General features: G+C 31.2%; 2 protein-coding genes across 2 annotated transcripts; one reads left to right on the top strand and one right to left on the bottom strand.

Annotated features, from left to right (window-relative positions):
• Positions 1-4,858: 4,858 nt before the first annotated feature.
• LOC112765055 (RNA-binding KH domain-containing protein RCF3) lies at positions 4,859-9,279 on the top strand. Its single transcript, XM_025810918.2, has 8 exons — positions 4,859-5,024; positions 5,301-6,038; positions 6,299-6,742; positions 6,841-7,095; positions 7,494-7,799; positions 8,296-8,375; positions 8,483-8,591; positions 8,985-9,279. The coding sequence occupies exons 2-8, from the start codon at positions 5,337-5,339 to the stop codon at positions 9,126-9,128; spliced, it is 2,040 nt and encodes a 679-aa protein (XP_025666703.1). The 5' UTR covers positions 4,859-5,024; positions 5,301-5,336; the 3' UTR covers positions 9,129-9,279.
• A 1,587-nt stretch (positions 9,280-10,866) lies between these two features.
• On the bottom strand, positions 10,867-17,770 carry LOC112766308 (amino acid permease 6). The gene is made up of 7 exons (XM_025812214.3): positions 17,485-17,770; positions 17,052-17,285; positions 16,244-16,337; positions 15,105-15,319; positions 14,383-14,531; positions 11,646-11,873; positions 10,867-11,495 (listed from the first exon to the last, which is right to left on the bottom strand). Exons 1-7 carry the CDS (start codon positions 17,588-17,590, stop codon positions 11,070-11,072), a joined length of 1,452 nt encoding a protein of 483 aa, XP_025667999.1. The 5' UTR covers positions 17,591-17,770; the 3' UTR covers positions 10,867-11,069.
• Between the last annotated feature and the right edge of the window lie 1,987 nt (positions 17,771-19,757).

Raw genomic sequence — 19,757 nt, 5'->3', positions numbered from 1 at the left:
TAATGTGAAATCAACTTATATAAATATTAATTTTTATTATAAAAAGGAGTACTTAACTTATCAATTTTTATATATTATTTTTAAGGTAATAAATAAATAAATATTAATTTTTATTATAATAGTAAAAAATTATAGCATACTAAAATAGAATACTAAAAAAAATACTATATAATATAGAAAAATATACTAGAAAAAGTATAAAAAAAGATTATAACAAATTTAAAGATAATATTATAATTTAATATCATATTTTTTTTAGTAATCATCTATCTAAAAGTGATTTTAACTAATATTATCCAAACAATATTAATTTTATTAAAATTAATTTTAGTATAAAATTGTCAAACATAAATTAATTTTAACTGCCTTATTAGTAAATTGATTTAGGGAGAGTACATGACAATACTAATTTCGGAACCTCATCGCTAAGGTAGCATTTGTTTGCAGAGACTTGAACTGAAACTGGGAGACAGAGACTTAGTATTATGTTTGTTGAGCTAGAGACTTGTACTTAAATTTCTGTCACCGTCTTCAAAATTTCAGTATTTCAGTACCTCTAAAAAGTAGGGACACTGGAGACAGACAATTTTAAAGACGGGACAGAAATTTTAATTATAATTTGTACCTAAATTACCCCATTCTAATTCAATAATTCCAACATTAACCCTAATGTAAATCAGGGCTTCATTGTTATCCCTCGTGATTCCATCTTCTCATTCTTCTTCAAAGGGGAGAAAGCGGCGCCTCAACCTTCTTCCTCTCACTACACGGTCGCCGTCTCGTCGCCGATTTGTCCTGCACCTTCACTGCTGTCGCTTTGTCTGTGCCTCTGTCAGCGTCTATTGTCTCCGTTCGCGTCGCGTCGCGTCGTCCCTGCGCCTTTACTGCGTCGCCTCGCCGGTCTGCGTTGTAAAACCCGATCAAACCGTAATTAATTAAATAATAAATTAAATAGGGGCGAATATGATTAGAAAATCTAGCAATCAAAATTTGATAATTTAAATATGATATTTGGACTCAGTGGATTTTCTGAGTCAGAAAACATAGTTTCCTTCGTAAAAATGCGCACTGAAAAAGTTGACCAGCAAAAGGCTGTATTTAATAATGATTATTGGCTGGTTATGGGTTATGTTATGAGCCGGATGGCTATGATAAATATTAATTTATGGCTGGAAATGAAAGTATGGCTTTGAATGATTGTTTTATCTTGAGCTCTCTTTCTCGAAAGTGCGACCCCAGAGAGATGAAGGAAGGTGAGGATCCCCTTCCTTGTCCCTTCTGGTATTGTAAAATCGTCCCTAGCGAGATGGTGGGATGTTAGGATCCCCTCCTTGATTCCTCCTGGGCATATGAGAACGTACCTCCTGAGAATATGAGAACGTACCTTCTTTGTGGTTTGAGCGAAGCCGTCAAAAACAGGAAAATACAACACCTTAAGAGTTGCCGAAGCCATAGTTGTCAGAACCGAACCGGTCAAGTTATTGGTTCATTAGTTTATTAGTTCAACCGATAAATTACTGATTGAATCGGTAGAACCGATCCTACATAAATAAAAAATAAAAAATAGTAAAGGGTTGAGTAAAGTGACAATTAGGTCCTTGAAATTTTTAACTTCGGATTAATTAGCCCTTAAAAAAATAAAGTACCAATTTAGTCCTCCATGATAATAAACAGTCGACACGTTATATCCCTCTGTCAATTTATCATATGAAATTTAATAAAGAGGAGGCACATAAGAAAAAGTGAAAAAAAAAAAACCTTGTTGAATTTGATTATAAAAGTAATTTATTCGCCTAGTATTTTTTAATTTTTTTGTTACTATATTCGTTTAGATTTATAAATATAAAATCTATAGTTTAATGTATTTCAATACTTTCTATAATATAAATTATAATTTTTACCAAATCAGTATTTATAATAATAAATATTATGTTATATCATAATTTTATTTATTCTAACATTATAAATTTTGAATTTACTAATATGTCTGTAGAAAAAGCGTCAAATGTATATTTAAATGTGAGATCAAAATTATTATAAAATACTAAGAAAAAAATTATTGGATTATTTGGATTAACAAAATAAAATAAACAATGCTATCAATTATTAAGACACTTGTATAAAATTCAATGCATTTGTAGGTGAACCATATACAAATTTTTAAATAAATAGACTTGTTTCATTTTCAGGCTTCAAAACCAAGCTATGAGCCAACTTTTCATTTACAAGACAAAAGATGGACACATGTCAAAAAAAGTATAGTTAAAATAGAATCTCTGTAAATCTGTACACATTTACATTTGTACAGTATAAGGACTCTCTATCAAATTATAGTTCAATATATAAGATATTTATTAGATTATTATTGATATAGAACTAATATTTCTATGATATTTGTAAGTACAGTTTGACTTTTTAATGAATGAAAAATGTTTCTTTCCGTAAAAAAAAAATTGTTATTTTAATTCAGAGAATGTTGAGAAAACAAATGTACCAAAAGCAGTACTTGAATACAATAGAGTAAATGGTTAAATTAGTCTCTAAAAGATCACTCAATTTTTAAATTGGTTCTCGAAAGATTTTTTTAATTAAATTCATCTTTTAAAGATTTTTAATTAGTCATGTTAGTTCTCTCGTCACTTTCTTTATTGATGGTGTCAAAATTTGTTAATCTGGCACGTTAAGTGACACCACAACATACACCTAAGAATTTTAATTGACTATTAACATAATAAATTTATGAAATTAGATCAAATAAAAATCTAATTGATAGGAGAATTTGAGATATTAGAATCTCTCAATTTGGGGTTGATTTAATTTAATTTCATAAATTAGTTAGATTAATAGTCAATTAAGACTATTAGGTATATGTTGTGATGTTACTTAACGTTTACATCAACAAATTCTGACACTATTAGTAATAGAAGTTACAAAAGAACTAACATGATTAATTTAAAATATTTAAAAAATAAATTTAATTAAAAACATATTTTAAAATTCAATTTAAATAATGAATAATCTTTTAGTAACTAATTTAATCATTTACTCGAATACAATGTGACAAAAGAAGCAAGAAACAAAGCACTCCATCATAATATTAATCTTTATAGTTTAAATGAATGATGTTCCCTGTGGGACATTTTAAAGCCCCTTTTATAATTGATGTGTTTCTCCGCCATCTTATGGCAAAAAAAAAAAAAAAAAAAAGATTCAGAATAGCCTAGGTACTCTTTCACCTTTATTTAGTTGTAATGCATTATTACTCCATAATAATGCTACATCTTTTTCTTGTGTTGTGCTTTCATTGCACAAAAGGATTCAGAATAGTTTAGCGTTATATTAAAAGAATTGACTCAACCCAAAAAGGAATTTCAAATAATCAATGTTGAGTGCACTTCAATGTAGAAAACTTTTCGTTTTATGCATGCATTTATTTTGTGTGTCACCTTTATCCCTGTCCACCATGTTCATAAATTTTTTCAATAATATTTAAAAAATAATAAAAATTTATTTTAAATTATTTAAAATTATCTTATTTAATATCCATTAATTATCACTAAAATAATTATATAATATTAAATATAATAAATATAAAATTATAGATATTATATATATATAAAATTATAAATATTATATCAAATAAAATAAATTTAAATATTATTTCGCTAACAATACTATTTTTTTAAAACCTTTTGTAAGAAAGGACTCCTTCAGTAACAAAGAATCTTATGCCTGAGGAACAAAGAAATGAACTGTGATTTAAGAACAAGAGCCTATTTAGTTTGCATTGCATTTTGAATTTTATAATTTTCAAAAGAAAAAGGAGAAAATATTAAAAAGAAAAATTTTTTTTTTTTATTTTTATATTTTATTTTTAATTTTTTACAAAACCATGAAAACAAAAACTAAAAAAGTGAAACTGAATAGAGGAATGGGCTCCAATTCAACAAACATTTTTCTCGTTCTCAGAAGGGCCTCTAGTGTCGAGCACAATAACGGGTTTTTTTTTTGGACATAAAATTTTAAAGCATTTTTATATGTATAAAATCAAGATTGAATTACACGTCCAAAAAAAAAAGATTGAATTAACCGACTTGGGTTGGTCAAGTGGTTAGCTCACTTGTCCGCTTAAATAAGTGTCGGAAGTTCGAATCCCGCCTTAGACCCTTAAATGGAGCTCCGATCCACGACGGATTAGTCCTTGGCCTGTCGGACTGAGGGATACCGTGGACAAAAAAAAAATGAGGATTGATTTTTTAGTATTTAATTAAGATACGAATGGATTAACTTGGATTTTTTGAGTGGTTAATCACTCGTCAGCTTAAGTAAATGTTAGAATTTTGTTATGAATTAGGGCCCGTTTGGGAAACTCTAGAAGTAACTTTTTTTAACTTTTGACTTATGAAAAGTAGTAGTATTAATGTCGGGTTCAATTTTCAAAATCAAATTGTAACTTTCTAAGAAGCTATTTTGGAGCTTATAGAGAAGTTAAAAAAAATGACTTCTCTCATAATACTTCTACTTTTCATTATATTTCTTTAAAATAAGCACTTTTAGAGTTAAAAATTCAAATACAAAATAACTTATTTATAAGTTACTTTTAACAGAGTCATTTATTGTTTAAGTTATTTTATCAAAAGGAGCTTAATTAAGTTAGTTACCCAATAGATTGAGAGATACTATGAAAAACAAAATAATAAATTAATCAAAATACAAATAAAATAGACATAAAAAATAAAATTTTTCAAAGAGGTCTTATAATTTTTTGGCCCAATTATTATGGGCTCAACCAATAATAGTGGCCCATACGGAGCCCAAATCCCAAGAGGTTTTGGTCACTGACTCTCACTGGAAAAAAGCTTGAAAGAAAACAAAAAGAAAAAGAAAAAAGTGGAAAAATTTCTGTAACTTTGGGGGTTTTCCGTCTCATATCACATCGCTGACGCCGGCCGCATACGGCGCTTTCTTCTTCTTCGTTCTCCCTTCGGTTCCCTTCGCTCTCGCTCGCGATTTCGTTCCTCAAGGTTTCAATAATACGCATGCTGTTTTTCAATTTCTCGTTTCGTTTTCCTTTTTTCTTGAATGTTTCTTTCATTAAATTCTATTGTTTGCCGTACTTAAAAGTTGAACATCCTGATAAGTACTTTATTGCTTAGCTGAATTTGGCAATTAAATGTTTGTTCAATTCAATTCACTTCTTGAATAGTTTTGGCACAGAAGCTTGTGGTTTGAATTGTAGTTATTATATGTGTGTGCTTGTGTTAGTTAGTGATAATGCTGATGCTATGGTGTGAAAATAGGTGTGCCACATTGTTTATTATCAGTGTTAGTTTCCAATGACATCGTCTAAGAGGCCAAATGCGGAGCCAAATGGGAAAGCGAAACGCCAAAAGTCAGGAACTGGTTTTCCGCCGTTGGATTTTGCTCCGGGAAGTGTTGTTTTCCGGTTGCTCTGCTCCGCGTCGAGGATTGGGAGTGTTATCGGCAAAGGTGGTGTCACCGTGACACAAATCCGACAGGAAACTGGTGTGAAGGTTAAGATTGAGGAAGCTGTACCTGGATGTGATGAGAGGGTTATTACTATTCTAGGTTCTGATAAGGAGACTGAGGAAGTCACTGACCAAGGAAGGGAGGTTAATAACAATAACAACAACAATAAAAATGATGATGATGAAGCTGAGAGCAAGGAGAAGGAGATTGGGGCAAAAGACGATGCAGACAATGATGAGGATAAGGGGTCTGTTCCGGTTGAAGATTTGAAGAGCGAGAAGGGGCATTCTGCCATTCGGAAGGCTCTCTCGCTGGTTTTTGAGAAGATGGTTGAAGGAATGGAGGAGACAACAGAGGGGGATAAAGAAGGTAGTAAATCTTTGTCCTTTGTTTTTAGGCTACTTGTCCTTTCTAGTCAAGTTGGATGCCTTCTGGGGAAAGGTGGTAGCGTAATAAAGCAAATGTCAGCTGATAGTGGGGCACAGATTCGGATCCTTCCAAGGGACAAACTTCCACTGTGTGCATCGGATTCTGATGAGCTTGTTCAGGTAAATGATTGTCACTCTGTCTGAACTAAAACAGCAAAAAAGTGCATCTCATTGTACAAAACTACCATTGTTAATGTTATTTGAAGTTGCAAAGACCTTGCAGGATTGTTTGCTTGGTCAAATACTATTTGATTCACTGTCAAAACTTAAATGTAACTTCTTACTTCTGTATGTGTGCTTTTGCATGTATGCATAGTACCCTGTTTAAACCCTCTTCATGCTGTTTTAGCATTATTTTTCATATGTATGCTGTGATGTAGATCACGGGTGGAATTGATGTCGTCAGGAAAGCTCTTCAATCTGTTTCTCAACAACTTTTGGAAAATCCACCTCGGGATCATGAACCTCTTCGTGCCAATCCTACAGGACCATCTTCTCATTCATCTGGTCAATTCCCACCACATAACCGTTCTCTTGCTGCTCAAGGAGCGCCTTTTGCTGCAGGACCTCATGATATTTCTGTTTTTCATCCTGGTCCTCCTGTAATTCCCAAATTTCATGAAGGTGCCATACATGGACGCATGAGGCCTTCACAGGAGATGCTTACTTTCCGTTTATTGTGTCATGCTGAAAGAGTAGGAAATGTTATTGGTAAAGGTGGAGCAATCATAAAGGCTGTGCAACAGGAGACAGCTAGTGAAATTAAGGTTATAGAAGGCAGTCCAGATTCAGAGCATTGCATTATTGTCATATCTGGTCCAGCGGTATGGTGCTAGTATCTCCCCCCTCCCCCCTTTTTTTCTTGAACTATTGTTATGGAGCTGTATTCCTGTTTATGCTGATACTAGATTAATAATCGCAGCACCCAGATGATAGAGTATCTCCCGTGCAAGAGGCTGTATTTCGTGTGCAGAGCAGAATAGGAAGGTCTATACCTGATCCCAAAGAGCATAATATGTTAGCTAGGCTTCTTGTTTCTTCCAATCAAATAGGTTGTCTCCTTGGCAAGGGTGGTTCCATCATAACTGAAATGAGGAAGTTATCAGGGGCCCATATCCGTATATTAGGCAAGGATAAGGTTCCAAAGTGTGCTTCAGAAGATGAAGAAGTAATTCAGGTGGGATTTCTACCAAGTTTGATGCTCTTAAAATTACATATACCATTTTATCTCATCTGACTATTGTTTATGTAGTGATTGCTGATATCTTGTAATTATTTCACTCGAATTTGATTGCTTTCCTTGGATTTAGGAGATACAAGGTGGATGTTACCTTAATTATACAACATACTAACCATGTTCTCTTAGGTAAATAAAAAGCTCATTGTAAAGTCATGTGGATTTTCAGAGCAGTTGGAGTAACTTTTTGATATTCAATTATATGGTTGTGATTTTTCTGTTCTATTAATTGGACTGACAAGGTTGCTCAGTTATTATTAATTGAAACAAATTTTCATTTTCTAGTGTTATTGCAGTCATGCTTCACCTTTTGCTTATCTTTTGTGATTTTATGACAGATAAGTGGAGAAGTTGAGGCAGTGCACGATGCACTTCTGCAAGTAACCACAAGACTAAGACATCATTTCTTTCGTGATGCATTTCCATCTATCAATTATCCTTCCAATTCTCCATTTCTAGATCAAGGTCCTCCATTCCCACCTTACTTTGGAAGGCGAGGACTTTCACCACCACGGATGTATTCTAATCTAGGTCCACCTCCACACGGGGGTTTTCCCCTTGATGATGGTCCTCCTTTTATTAATAATATACGCAGACCAGGCATTCCTCCTCATTTATCCGAAAGGAAGCCTTGGGGTCCTCAGGTATTAGCTTATTCTTGCTAAACCCTTTGCAGCATATTTATATATAATTGAGATTTAGATTTAGGTCATCTACTATAAAACCCTATGGTTCATAATTTCTTAATGGGTTCTCAATAAAAATTAGAAAAAATATATTCTTTCAAAGCTCTAGTTAATGTATTTAATTTCATATTTAACATCAACTGTGACTTCCTAGTTCAATCCCTGGCAGGGAAGTTTTTTTTAAATTATAAAAAAATTTTTAAATTCTGGCCTAATTCTAATTTAGGCGATGATAAGAACCTCGTTCAAATCAATATCTATAGTGGAGGACAGATTACGGGCAAATATGTCCTTAACCAAGCCAGACCAGGCAGTATAGTCTTGTTCTCTGGCTGTAATATTTCTGAACCTATAACATATCATATTTTTCTAAGGAGCCGTTATGCTTAAAGAAGCTCCTTCTTTGACGGGGCTTACCAGTAGTTAAGAGTTATGTTGGATATATTGTTTCTAGGGGTTACTAGAAGGTGGTGGACCCATGGGCTTGCCAGACTTTCCAGGAGGCCCTCATAGGAGAATTCCAGGATTTGCAAGGTATGTTTCTTGTCTTTCTTTTGTCAATAAATTTCTTGCTATAATTTTTCAATTCCCCTTCCGATTTTATAATTATAATATTATAATAACTGACTTTTATTGTGTAGTGGGGGCCAACCAATTATCACTAGTACCACAGTTGAAGTAGTTGTTCCTCGAAAGCTTGTGCCTGTAATTTATGGGGAGGATGGTGAATGCCTAAAACAAATACTTGAGGTGAATCCACTACTTTTGAAAATTTGCAATTATAATTTTGTAGCTTACATCTGGTGTTTACTGTTTACTGATGGATAGCTTTTGCGCTTTCCATACGGCATAGCTGCGGCATACATATACACATGCATTGATATTCTTTATGTTTTGAATGCTCTAGGAACACTCAGAAGAGATATCTTAACATTGTTCATATCATTTGTATTTTACTTGTGTGATAGCTTTGATATGTATTAATGTGACTCTGACATCAATAATGCATGACTAAAATGACAAGATCATTAACCCTCTGTTCTATTTGCTTTTAACTTCAAATGTGCTGTGGTGTGATTGTTGATGAAGTCACTGCATAACACTTTATGATTTTGACATTTACAATTTGATCAACACTTCCAGATCTCTGACGCAAATATCAAATTTATGGATCCAAAGCCTGGAGCTGTGGAAACCAAGATTATAATATCAGGAACCCCGGAGCAAACTCATGCTGCCCAAAGTCTTATTCAGGCGTTTGTCTTGAGTGAGACAGAGTCTGGTTGATCTCTCTACTTGGGTAATACATTGTTTATTTTACTCTGTAGCTGCAATTGAGTTCATTATTTTGCTTACTGTTATATCTTGATGTCACAAATTGTAGAAGGAAAGCAGTGTAAAGTGTTAATTGTCATCTTATAGAAAAGACCATTCCCCATCCTTGCTTTTATGCACACTTGGGTTTTACATTCCCAGAACCAAACTTCAAGATACATCATATGTTGTCGGATAGATTTACATTATGTCCAAAATGGTATTGCTATTCAGTGTCAGAAAAATGAGAGAACTGGAACAATGAAAGACTGAACACAAGAAAGAAAATGAAAAAATGGTGTATTATGGAAATGGATTCTATCGTAAATCAGAGGTAGACGGTGAAGTAGTTAAAATCGTAAGGGCTATTTATTTGGGAGAAGCCCTATTTATATGCTAAGTTGCTAACTGGCTTCTAACTAAGGAAAGCCCTGTTAATTAGGGGCCTGATCCACAACAATGCCCAAGCACTACCCCCCCCCCCTCTTCCCAAAAAAAAAAAAAAAAAACCAAAATACAATTAAAAAGGCCCCAAGGGATAGTTTGGAGAGTTAATTTGGCCCCTGACTCAGAATGATCCTTACAATTTCGTTGGCTCTAATTAGAACTCCCAAATTTACAATTGTGGCTCCAGCTTGTCCCTGCGATTATCTCCGTCACCGGAATGCTGATTTAGCGCAATTGCATGATATGATGGACACTACTTAAACGACGGCGTATTGGTTTCGCATGCAAACCCTTTGGAAACCACGTAGTGTAAGGGTTTTCTTGATATTTGGCAACTTATGATCGTCGTAGTGGAAAGAAAGAAAGTTTTAACCCACAAAAAACTGAAATGACATGGTTTCTAAAGGGTTTGGGCGCGAAACCAATGCGCCGTCGTTTAAATAGTATCCACCGTGTCATGCAATTACATCAAATCAGCATTCTGGTGACGGAGATGATTGTAGGGGCAAGTTGGAGCCACAATTACAAATTTGGGGGTTCTAATTGGGGCCAACGAAATTGTGGGGGTCATTCTGAGTATCGGACTAAATTTCAGGGGCCAAATTAAGATTTAACTCTAGTTTGGACTTTGGAAATTAAGTCCCCAAGGCTTGGAAAATAAGCTTGAAATTATGCTTAAAGCGTAGTTATGATTTTCGGCTCACAAGCTCGTTATCTACCACCATAGCCTTCTGGCCAATATGAGTCTTGGCATAACCAATGCAGTTTTGTCTTTTTCTGGGTACTGTAAGCAATATAGTTTTACGTTAATTAACTTATCATCTTGCCTTCCGTATATTTGATCATGCTTTCACCTTTGAACCTGTATTTAGTAACCTCTACCTCTCTACGTGTCTACTAAAATTTCTGATTTGTTCATTTCATCTTTTCATATTATTATTATTATTATTATTAATGGTAGAAACATGGAGAGTAGTGATGAGACATATCACATGTCTATTGTACATGATTGACGCCTCATATATTTATGACAGTAGTAAGTGGAGTGAGCATGATGATGCTTGTTATATTGTTTTCCAGCAACTCACCAGTCATGGACATAGTTGTCGATTAAGTTTCTGGATGCTGAACTTGATTCTTGACACTTGAAACTTTCACTATGCCATTATAAATACTCTCTTTTGATGCAGATACAATATAAATGAATCAAGTGGGTATATGTTACCATCAATGGCAATGTTAAATGATGATTGATGTGCTTAACTTGGCAAACTAACATGGGGATTGATTGATTATTCATGACATATATACACTAAAACTGCATGCTACATTCTTTCTTTCCCACAGGACACTGATAACATTACATTATCCATGAACTTACTGATAACTTATTAAAACAAGAAACACACAAAAATAGCAACTAAACAAAGAAAAACAATATAATATAATAACACATGGAACAAGGTATTATTGCTGAGGCTTGAAAGGCTGATATTTCTTGAGATCTTGAGCAAGGCCTTGGATGGATCCAGCTGCTGAAATAATAGAAACAATCAAGCATACCCAACTCAATATCTTGAGCCATGTCCATGTGAATGAAAATCTTTGCATATTTGATTGCTTTATGTACATCTCAATGGGGAAGTAAACCGTTAATGGCCAAAATGATATTGAACCAATTAGGCCAAGGAAGTCATTGAAGAATGGGAACATCATAGCTATCAAAGCAGTGAAGATAACATATAAGGTTCTCCACACCACTCTGAACAAGTTCACACTGTAGGTTCCACATAGTGGAAGGTTCACAGAGTGCTCTGCATTCACAAACTGGCTATTGCTCCATTTTTCTTTGCTCCATTTCTCTACGAAACCAAATATGGGCTGGCAGAAGACCTACCAACAACAACAATAATAAAAGCATTAACGAGCGACCTCTAGGTGAGTATGGAGAGATTATGCCATTGGAGCTATAGCTCGTTGGCACTTTTCAACTAGTATCTTTACATAAAAGACTATTTTAGTCAAATTAGAGTTTCTTTTTACCTGGTATGCGCCGATCAAGTGGACGGCGATGCAGACGTTGGCAAAGTCTATTAGCCAGAATGGCTCATAGAATCCGAACCCTGTGAGGAAGTTTCCGGGTGCATCGTTTCCAAATGCTGCATAACCTATGCAGCCACATAGCACATAAAATATGGTTGTGGTCATGATTCCAATCAAACTTGCTCTCTTCATGACCTTGTTCTCTGGAGGGCTTGATTTCAGGGTATCCTGCAACCACATAGACTCCATTTATTTAATTACTACTTACTATGCCCATAGAATATTGTGATTGTTACAGTTGTGGTTAATGGTGTGAAACTTTTCACTCAAACTCATGTACAAAAATGTTTGTACTTCTCTTTTTTTAAAGATTTTGTCTTTGATATATATGTAAAAAATTATTTTGATTTAGGTCCAATTTTTTCTTCTCTTAACCTTGAATAATTGTGATAAATTGGTCTCAGAAACTTGAACGATTATTTGAATGACTTATACAGTTATACTATTTTGATGTAAGGATCAAAATACAAAAATAAGAAGAAATGGGGATTAGACCACCCAAAAAAAGATTATAGAGATTAAAAAAAAAAAAAATCAAAATTTAGAATATTTTCAAAGACTAAGCTTACTTAAAATCTCTCTTCTTTTTTTCCCCCTGCAAGTTGCCATTGGTGATAGTGGTTCATGAGTGTAATGATTCATACTGTTTGTTTATAAGGAATCTTTGAGGGGGGAAAAAAATAGTGATACACATTTCTGTGATACCATTGTGATGGTGATAGGATTTTCCTTAGCTTTAGCATCTTTTCTTGGACCTTTTAGTAGAAAGGTGTAATTTAACTTTACTACTACTTTTTCCATGATAGGTTTTAATAAAAATCTTAAGAATCTTTAGTTTTGAATAGTCATAGAACATATTCTACCATTTTGATGGCTGTAAATATTGACTTTAGCAAAAACCCATCAATATCAGATAAGTTAAGGTACATATTATTCTGATTAATCTTTTTTTATCTACCCTTTTTTAATAATTTGTTTACATTTATTTAAGTGTCAAATGTTATTAACAGAAATGAAATTATTTTTTAATCATACACTATAATATTATTAAAAAAGGAAAATATTAAGCAATATATTGCGCAAATTATTTTTTATATTGGGGTGGAAATGGTATTTTTTAGGATTATGGATAATAAGAGTGTTATTCTCAAATGTGTAACTTTTTTATTTAAAATGTGAAAATCGGACCCTCCGATTTGTTTGAGAATAAAAATCGGACCATCCGATTTATAAAAAACAAAAAGTCGGACCCTCCAATTTGTAATTTTTTTTTAAAAAAAAAATCATAACAAACAAATTAAACTCTCCGATTTGATATTTAAAAAATTTTAAAAATCAAATTATAAAGTAATTGATAGGTCCGATTACTAATTTCCATATCAAAATAAAATATATACACACACCAACAGAATTGAATTGCACACGTTTATCTTTCATAATAAAAATTTTTAGCCAATATATTGTACTTAATAGTATATTAATATTTCTATGGCCACCTTTTTCATAGGGACAATTCATTATTATTAGTAACTATTTTTGGCATGTAATAATTATAACAAACAAGAACGATGGGGCTAACTATACCAATATAGAAATTAATGATTGTTTTTGTAGACACCTGTCGAAACCAGATAAATGAATGTGGCTGTTTATAGCTATATATATGTTTCTCTTTATTAAGTGGAGGATGATTTTATTTTATTTGATTTGATGGTGTATGTGGACAATGCAAATACAACGCATTAGAATAGACATGTATGTGTTATAATCTCCAAAAGAATATCTATTCTTTATATATTATATTATTATACACGCATTTCACGATACTACTATACTTTTCTCTTGTTATTATATCGTGAGAACTGACAAGTGACAATACTTGAATTTATTATATTCTTTTGTTAGTTGCTTCTGTGCATTTTTTTGGTTGGTGTTTCACACTAATTATTTTACACGTATACTAATTAAACATGATAAACATGAATCACTAAATCAATTATTTATATAATTAAAATAAACATATATATTTAATATATTAAAAACAATAGATTTGAATCCTCTAAAGTTTGAATTTCACTTTAGAGAATAAAGTGTGATCTCTCATCATTAATTTCATAGGTGGGACTAATAATAAATATGAAAGAAAAATTATTCAAAGATAAAAGATTACACTTTATTCTTTAAAGTGAAATTCAAACTTTAGAGAATCCAAATTCAAAAACAATATATATTTATAAATATATAATAATTAGTTTATGGTAAAAATTCACATACAGTTATTTTTATGTGAAGTTGATATTTAATAATTTCAACTATTAATTTCACATAAAAACTACTGCAGCTTAATTTAATGATTAGTTTTTGTTATATAAATTACACATTTACACCTATCAAATCTTGAAAGTTTATTTTCTTTTTTCTTTTTTTTAAATTCTTTTTTATTTTTGAGGACACATTTGGCTTATTCTCTAAAATATGCGTCCAAACCTTTTGTAAATGTAGGCATGCATAGACCTCTTTTTTTTTTTTTAAAGACAAAGAAGTTCAAATTCACAACTTTTTAAATGAGTATAGAAAAATTATATTTTTTGAACTATAACTTGTTAATAAGTAAAAATTATTTTTCAATCTAATTAAGATAATAATATTAATAATAAATAAAATAATTAAGACTTGCCTGAATCTCAATGAGGACATTAGAATAGGCATAAGCAAATGCAATGTCACCAATTGCTTGAAACATCCTCCAAACTTTCTCTGTTCCGGTAACGTCCACCCCAACTTGCACGCCGGTTAGCGTCGTCCGTGCCGTTTGTCCGCCGCCACCTTCACCGTACAAAACCCAAAACACGCATCATGCAACTCTTTCTATATAAATATAAAAAATATCTCCAATACTTGATTTTAGTTTCATTTTATTTTAAGTCATAAAATGCTACATAAAAGTATTTATGAAACCATACATCATAAAAACTGATTTAAGATTCGATCCAAGATTTGTTATTTTAATATTTGGTTTCGTTTCAATTTAACAATATTACAATAATAATATTATAATATTTATTTAATAAATTTAATAGATATATAAATGACAGCATTTCATTTGTCTTTTTTTAAAATAATACGGTACGATACAAATTTTAATTTTAAATAAAGTCAAAAGTGATATTTAAAAAGTAGAAACTCAGGTGCAGTACTGAGAGTCTTTAGATAAAAATTTAATCAAATCAGTCAAATTATTTAACGACTTTCAATTATCAACTTCACGTGAAATTAACTGCACTGAGTTTTCACCTATCTAAAAAAGTATTCTATTGAAGTTGTTTTAAATATTCTCTTTGTTTTAAAATTATTTGTGTATTCAAAGATAATAGTTGGTTAGTTAGTTAAAGTTAGTACCTGTTACTTTAGCTATGGAGAGAGCAAGGCCAATGGAAGAATAAGCAAAAGACATAACAGCAGCAACAATGGAGAGCCATGAGAGTTTGTGAAAATTTGGAATCTGGCTAAGCACGATTTGGATGCATGCAAAGATGATCATAGATGGGTTGTTTGATATGTAGCACTTTGCTTCATGCCCATGTTTGTGGAAACAGTTCGACCTTTTCACAGCCCTGTACATATCATTTCAAAATTAGAAAAAAAAAATAGTTAGGTGAAAATTCAGGTGAAGTCGGCTTCACGTAAAGTTGATATCTGAGAGTCGTTAGATGAAAATTTAGTCAAATCAGTTAAATCATCTAATGGCTCTCAAGTACTAACTTCACGTAAAGTCAACTGCACCTGAGTTTCTACCAAATAGTTATGATCACTACTAATTAATTTACTATCATTATCACATCTCTTAGCTTAATTAGTGAGATATTTCTTTTAGTAGGTTTAGCATGGGTACATATTAAAATTTTCAATTGAATTTTTTTATAAAAAATATAAATTTAAGCTTTTAATATATTTATTATTAAATTAGTGAATAAAATTAAATACGTAGAATATATTCATATTAATAAATAATTTTGATTTTAATATCATGAAAAAATAAATAAATTTTAAAATAATTTAATTTTTATATACTATTAATATAAATATTTTCTTGTAACAACCGATTAGGAGTTGCTGTAAAGGTTAAAGTATTTTTTTTCATATATGATAATAGACGCAAGAATTAAAAAAAAATAGAAGAAACAAAACAAGCCATTCAACATAGAAGGACTTGATTTATAAAAATATATAATAATATTTAAAAAAATTAATTAAAATAATTTAAATTTATCTTATTTAATATTTTTTTTTTCCTCTTTACTATTACCGAAAATATAAGACAAAGTACACATTGTTAGTGGAAAGTAGCATTAGTAATGTAAGATATTTAAGAGCTTTTATTAATTAATAATAATCATAATTATACATGGAATAAAACACAGCGAGTTACGTGTCATGTTATACACGGAATAATAATATGTGAAAGTTTAAATATGGACAAAGAAATAATTATTAATATTGAAGTCAATTGTGTAAGGTTTTTATTGGAAAAAACTTACACCATACTGATTGAAGCAGTTATCGTGTAGCCGATTGTTACACCGACAAGATTTATATACTGAGCTAATCCACACAGCTGAAACTTCTTCCCACCTTAAAATCACCAAATTCAAAAAAAAAAAAAAAAAAATCAAACACAAATTTATGATAGATCTACCTTTATGTGAATTTTATTTACTTTTACTTAATTATGCTGTAAATGAATTATGGGTAAAATTAATTAATAAATGTTGTCACGACATGAATGCATGATGATGTATATTACGACTCTGGAAAGTCCAAGTTTCAATAACAAAACTTAGGTTATAAATAAGATTTACCTATTTTGTATCTTAAATACACATCGATATAAAAGTAGTTAAATGTTAAAAATGGCTAGATATTTTTAACATAATTAAATATTAATCAAATAATTTTCACTTACCAACTTTAAATAAAATTATAGTAAAGTGATTTTTCAAAATATATATATATATACTATCTGCACGTGCGATTATTTTGTTAAAAATATTTAATAAAAAAATAAAAAATAGCTAGAATTTATTTATTTAATATTCATTACAATTAATGAATATTAAATAAAATAAATTTTAACCTTTTTTTTCCTCTAACATTATCGCCCTATTGTGAAAACTCAGGTGCAGTCGACTTCACGTGAAGTTGATAGCTGAGAATCGTTAGATGAAAATTTAGTCAAATCAGTCAAATTATCTAACGACTCTCAATTGTCAACTTTACGTAAAGTCGATTGCACATGAGTTTTCACTTTAAAATAGAATGAGGATGAAAGAATATACGAAAAATGACCTAAAGTAGCCTTGACGACATCGGAATAGGTGTAGTTTCGCTTGCCGTGGACGGGGTCGGGGGAGCGGTAGCAGTCGGCGAGAAGAGTGGAGGTGAAGTAAGTGATGAATGAGAAGGCAAAGAGAACCGCCGGACCGGCCACCCAACCCATTTGGGCAATGGCCCATGCAAGTGATAACACTCCTGACCCTATCACCGCCGTTATTATGTGAGCACTTGCTGTTACCCATGTACCTTCATCAATTCAATCATACGTGAAATTGTCTTTATATGAAGTTGATAATTTAAAATATTAACCTTCTGAACCATAAATTTATAACTTATGTGAGTTTCGTATATAAAATTTTCATAAGATGAATAGTAAAGGATTAACAAAATTTATTATTTTTTATCAGTAATTAATAATATTTAAAAATATAGACTAAAAATATACCGGTTCGCTTGATTCGTCCGTCATCGTCGAAGTTCTTGGTAGCCTCTCCAAAAGCTTCGGGTGTTTCTATGTACATGGTATTCTTTTGGAAATGATCAGTGTTCATGTTTGTGTTTTGGTTTGAGTGTGTAAAATAAAATTGTGTTATTGGGAGTGTGAGATCGAAATTGAAGAGAGAAAGAGAGAAAGTTTGTGTTGTGTTTTGGTTTGGCTTGCTAGGGCCTTGTGTTATAGTGGTGGGGTTTTGCCAACAAAGATACTCAGTAGTTAGTACAATAATAGAAAAAGAAAAGTAAGAAATGATAATCATTATAGGGTGTGACAATAAATAAAATAATGTAGAACGGGAGTAGATTCTCTTCAGTAAAAAAATTAGATAGTGTTTACTATTTAATTTTACTCTTTATTATTCTCTTTTCTATTTATTTTTAGTCCTACTTATAAATTAAAGATGAAAGATCACACTTTATTTTTTCTAAGTGTTAAAAAAATTGGAGAGAATCTATTTCCGAAAACTGAGGAGGAAATTAAGTCAAAGGGGGAGATGCATGGATTTTGGAAAGTGGGGGGTACGGCACATGTCAAATTAATCATGGGTGATTAGGAATAATCTTCCATTTTTTTAAATGAAACATTAAAATATTTTGTTTATTTAATTTAGTCAAAATATTCTAGCGTACACATTAATTATTTAATTCAATAGATTTGTTTTTGTCATATCGCTGTTTTAATTTAATTTTTATATCACTATTGTGACCGTTAAAAAGAGTATTAATTAATTGCACGATTTTGTACTATTAATTAGTGCATTAAAATAAAAATTTATTAATATGTATTTTTTAGAGTATATATTAAAATTTGTATTAACAAAATTTTATTTTATAAATACATATGTTATATTAGAAAATAAACTATTAAATTTATGTATATTTTTAGATGATTACTTTTAAAAGACGTTTTTATGTGAAAGTAATTATCATATTTTTATAAATTTTTTTGATTGACATAATTTTATTATGAACACATGCTAATTAATAATCTCTAAAATTAATTAATTTCTTTAGACTAGGTAACTTTATTCTTATAGTAGTTAAGAAGAAGGAAGGGAAAAAAAGTTGGTTGCTTTATAGAAAATGAACTAGTGATTTCAATGAGACAAATACAAATAGACTTTAAGATGAGCCAATTGAAGTAGAGAAAGTACAATACAAAATTGAAAAGCAAGGGTTAATAATGGGGTGTTAGGGTTCAAAGGGGTGTTTAGAAAAAAAAGAGGTGGAATTTTAAGAGGCCTTAGGAACCATTGAAGGTGGCAAAATGCAGGCTGGCATGTGGGTCCCACTTTTGAGGAGGTTTTTGTTTTGGTCCATCCATTTGGGGGATTCTTCTTTATTATGGCAGCCACTTAGTAATAATAGTTCTCTCTTTGATTGAGAGACATAGATCCCTCTGACTAGGGCACCATGCATGCCCTCATCACTCTCTAATTCACCATTGCTTTTTGTTTTGATTCCAATTTGAGTCTTGCTATCAAAAATTGTATTAACTTAGTTGGATTAACACTTAATTAGTTTAAATGCTATATATTTCTTGTTTCTAAAATTCAGGTGAAGTCGACTTTACGTAAAGTTGATACCTGAGAGCCGTTAGATGAAAATTTAGTCAAACTAGTCAAATCATTTAACGGTTTTTAGGTATTAACTTTACGTGAAGTCGACTGCACCTGAGTTTCACGTTGATTTTAGTTGCGATTTAAACACTACAGCAAAAATCAAATAATTGTAATAGTTTTATAAAGATTTGCGACGGTTTGAAACTGGTGCTAAATAATTCTTCTTATATATAGATTGTTGTTCTTTAAAGTACTGACAAAATTTTTTGATAACAAGAATTTTTAAAATCGTCGCTAAATAACTAATATAATTGTTCAGATATCTTGTAATGAGTTATGAAAAATTGATGTTAAAAAAAGTGATATTTTCTATCAAATCTTAAATGTTGGAGGAATAGAATTACTTAAAAAACTCCTATGGTTAGTTAAAAAAGTTAATATATATTTATTTTTATTCGGTTAGATACATAATTTTTTATATATCTCTATTTAGTAGTTTATACATTTTTAAATAAATTATTTTATAATAAAATATAAAAATTGTTATGAGGAAAAAAGGTTAGAATTCAACTGTTGCCACAAAATTGGGACAAAATTTTGTTACATATATATCATTCTCGGATGATACATAACTTTGTGGCAAAATTTTGGTTGTATAAGA

Source organism: Arachis hypogaea, chromosome 17, assembly GCF_003086295.3.
Source record: "Arachis hypogaea cultivar Tifrunner chromosome 17, arahy.Tifrunner.gnm2.J5K5, whole genome shotgun sequence".
Classification (NCBI taxonomy): Eukaryota; Viridiplantae; Streptophyta; class Magnoliopsida; order Fabales; family Fabaceae; genus Arachis; species Arachis hypogaea.
Note: the sequence above shows the minus strand (reverse complement) of the source record. Positions and strands in the feature narration are given on the sequence as shown.